Source organism: Cannabis sativa, chromosome 3 (genome assembly GCF_029168945.1).
Source record: "Cannabis sativa cultivar Pink pepper isolate KNU-18-1 chromosome 3, ASM2916894v1, whole genome shotgun sequence".
Classification (NCBI taxonomy): Eukaryota; Viridiplantae; Streptophyta; class Magnoliopsida; order Rosales; family Cannabaceae; genus Cannabis; species Cannabis sativa.
The window spans coordinates 19,194,280-19,198,265 of record NC_083603.1 but is presented as its reverse complement, the minus strand read 5'-3'; the positions used below and the strand labels follow the sequence as shown (position 1 = coordinate 19,198,265).

The window sequence follows — 3,986 nt, the reverse complement described above, 5'->3', positions numbered from 1 at the left end:
CAGCGGAATATAATGACTCCTTCCATTCAGATCTCTAGCCCTTGATTCCTTTCTGTAGCAGAGCATCACCAAGATCTGAACCTGGATCTCTTTCTCTCCTTCCTTTGATGCTGAATCTCCTTCTTGTTGGTTGATTTTCCACAGTCTTACACACTATGATTGAGATACCACTTGATGTGTGTGGGCACTACTCTATCACTCAAGGTTCGAAATTGAAGAGGAAAAGAAGAGAGAGAAGGTGGCGGCTAGAAGAATTTATGTGAAGGAATGAGATGTATCATCTTTTTCCTGAAGCCATCACTACCTATTTATAGGTAACCACTTAGGTTTAGGTTCGATTTATTTGGCATTAAAATAATAAAAAAATAAATGATAAAAGCCTACAATAGTGGCCGGCCTGGGCTTTGGATATTGGGCCTCACTTATGCAATTTTGCTGTTTTATCATTTCTACATCTCATTTTCTCAAAAACGCCAATTTTCAAATTCAACCATTTAAATGTCAATTCTAATTATTTAATAACTAAAAATTAATTATTAAATAATATTATCATTTAATATATTTATTAATTAGACATATAAAGTCTCTTAATTAATAAATAAACCTAGAATCTCTTTTCTTTACAATTTCGCCATTGCTTAGTGAAAATTCATAAACTAGACATAGTATTACAATTAATTAATCAAAATCAATTAACTGAGTCTTACAAGCAGTATGGTCTCAACTAGTATGGGGACCATGGGTCTATATATCCTAGCTTCCAATAAGCAGATCAAGAATTTATATCTTAAATTCACTAACTTATTAATTCTTCGTTGAATCCACACATAGAAGTTAGAATTGCACTCTCAGTATATAGAACGCTCTATATGTTCCACGATATAGATACGTCATTAGTTATCCATTGTTATAATCCTAATTTGATCAATGACCCTCTAATAGATGATCTACATTGAATAGGCACTAAATTACCGCTACACCTTCAATGTATTTTATCCTTAAAACACTTAGCTCTGTATAAAAGATATTTCAGCGAAGTGAAATGAGATCTCCACCATTTATCTCTGTTTAGCCAAGCTCGAAGGATATCATCGTTTCACTTCTAAATTCCTATAGAAGTTATAGATTCCATATTTATGTTAGCGCTCCCACTCAATTATATTATCATGTTCCCAAAATGTACGTATCACCCTGACCCAAAAGTAGACTTAACTAACAAATCAAAGAACATGTATAATACTCTTGAGATCGAACCTAAACATATCAGGATTAAGATCATTTGATCTAGGATCAACAGGTGATACTGAATTGAATAGATATTACAGTAAATTTTAATATATCTAATCAAAGTTCAATATCGGTCCCTTCCGATGTATACTCCATACATCCGATACTGGTAAACTTTGCCAATGCCCTGGAAAGGACATAACACTTATCCAAGGTGTAAGAATACCTATCGCTGATTATCATGACAGTCTAAATCCAGTGAACTGACAAATCAGGGAATAAACTTTCGAACATATAATTAAGATTATATTCCACTGTGTTGACAACACTATAATCATTAACAAATTGATATGTTCTGGACTTAAATAGAATTCATCCATTATATATATAATCATGAAATAAATCATTTGAACCATGCAACATTAAATGTTATTTCTGATCTTTATTAATAAGTAAATCTGATTATGTTGAAATGAGTTTTATTTAGGGCATAAAACCCAACACATATTACCATGATGATCCCGAGATACGCAACCCACACCAAACCGACCTTCCTGATCAAACAAAGCCCCATCAACATTAACTTTGATCTTATGTAACATAGGTGGATTCCAATGCTCAGAATGTCACCCCCTTCATTCAAAGGAGACAAAGAAAGACCCTTTCTACCTTGAGCACACTTATACTGATCAAGCATGTTTTTCGCTGATGCAATAATATTTGATGCAGCCCAACTCTTTTGTTGCCAAACAAAATTATTGCGACACCAAATAGCCCAACTCACCACAGCTGCTTCCTCCATCTCACTAACACGTCTCCTCCCAAATAATAGCAGCAACCAACTACTAAATGTTGCAGAGCCACCCCCAACATCCACCGAGTTGCGATTCCAGGCAGCAGTAGCAAACTCACACTCCACCAAGGCGTGATGCACAATTTCTGCAACAACATTGACAGAGGACAAGCAGCATTAACAAGGACATGACGTTTTTTAAGCTGAAAACACGTTGGAAGGACACCCGATGCAGCTCTCAATAAGAAGTTACTAACCTTGTGAGGAACATTTAACGACCATAAAGTCCTCCAGAAACCTGTATTGCCATCCACACTCCAAGCTCCTTTTGTTTCATGCAAGAACTTGTAGGCACTTTTAACTGAATACTGGCCACAAGACTCAAACTTCCAACTCCATCCATCTCTAACAGTCAAGTCACTAAGTTGAATGCTAAATATCAGATCTTGGTCACGAGCCACAAAGAGATTTCTTACCACATCTTCATCCCAGGCCCGAGTATCCATCTGAAGTAGGCAACTAACAGTTTTATTAACAAGGCCAAGATGCCTTGTTTCAACAAAGCCATTAGTGTTATGAGAGAGCGAAGGGTCATCAAGAATTGAGACATTCACCCCATTAGCAATAGTTCTTTGAGCTCTCGAGTATATCAGGCTTCTAACTTCCATGATGCTTTGCCAAATAAAACTTAGGTTATCTCCCAACTCAGCTGAGAATAAACTACCCTGTGCATAGTACTTTGCCTTGTAAATCCTACTGACCAACAAGCTGTCATTCACTAAAAGTTGCCAGAATTGTTTCCCTAGAAGAGCCAAATTAAAGTCTCTCAAACATCTAAAACCCAATCCCCATGCATGCTTATGACGACACAACCTATCCCCACCTCATCCAGTTTATACCCTTCCCACTACTAGAAGCCGAATGCTACCAAAATTTAGCCATACGTCATTTTAACTCCTTACAAGTTTCCAAAGGGAAAAGAAAAACATTCATGGCATAATTTGGCAAGGCTTGAGCTACAGTTTTCAACAAGACCTCCTTCCCTGCACGAGACAATAAACGACCCTCGCAACCTTGAATCCTCTTACGAAGCTTGTCCTTAAGAAACCTGAGGATAGCATTCTTGTTCCTCCCAACCGAACATGGAAGGCCCAGATAGTACCCATTTTCATCAGCTTCATAGATTTCCAACGAAGCATAAATAACATCCCGAAGATGACAATTTGTACTGTTGCTGAAGAACACAGAGGACTTAGCAAAATTAATTCTTTGACCCGAAGCCACCTCATAAGTGTGCAAAAGCTCCTTAACATTGTGTGCTTCTTCCTCAGTAGCTTACAATAAATATAACTATCATCCGCAAAAAGCATATGAGAAATGACTGGCACACCTGAGCAATCGTACAACCCATGAGCAAACCACATTGCTCATAACTTCGCAGCAAACTAGAGAAGCCTTCAGCACATAAAATAAAAAGATAAGGCGATAACGGATCACCTTGACGCAAACCCCGTTGAGCACCAATAGGTCCCAACTCCTTCCCACCATGCAAGATAGTATACGAGACCGAACAAACACATTGCCTAACTAAGTTTATCCATCGCCCATCAAAGCCCATCCTTGCCATCATAGCACGGAGATAACCCCATTCAAGTTTATCATAGGTTTTACTAACATCAAGTTTGAGAGCCATATAGCCATCCCTCCCTCTTCGTTTTCTTTTCAAATAATTTTAATTTATTTTATATTAGTATACATTATTATTTATGTGCTAATTACAAAATTATAAAAATTATTATATATTTAATTGATACTGTAAATAATTTGTAGGAGGTATTTAATTTTCTTTTTCTTCTTTTGTTAAATCAATAACAATATAAATTACAAAAAGTAAATGAACTAAATATATTCAATTAAATACTAAATTATATAAATTTTTGATAAAAATTCATGTTATATAAATATA

General features: G+C 36.1%; 1 protein-coding gene across 1 annotated transcript; it reads right to left on the bottom strand.

Moving 5' to 3' along the window:
• Positions 1-1,734: 1,734 nt before the first annotated feature.
• Positions 1,735-3,713, bottom strand: LOC133035958 (uncharacterized). Its single transcript, XM_061112412.1, has 5 exons — positions 3,440-3,713; positions 2,983-3,354; positions 2,319-2,822; positions 1,897-2,166; positions 1,735-1,781 (listed from the first exon to the last, which is right to left on the bottom strand). The coding sequence occupies exons 1-5, from the start codon at positions 3,711-3,713 to the stop codon at positions 1,735-1,737; spliced, it is 1,467 nt and encodes a 488-aa protein (XP_060968395.1).
• Between the last annotated feature and the right edge of the window lie 273 nt (positions 3,714-3,986).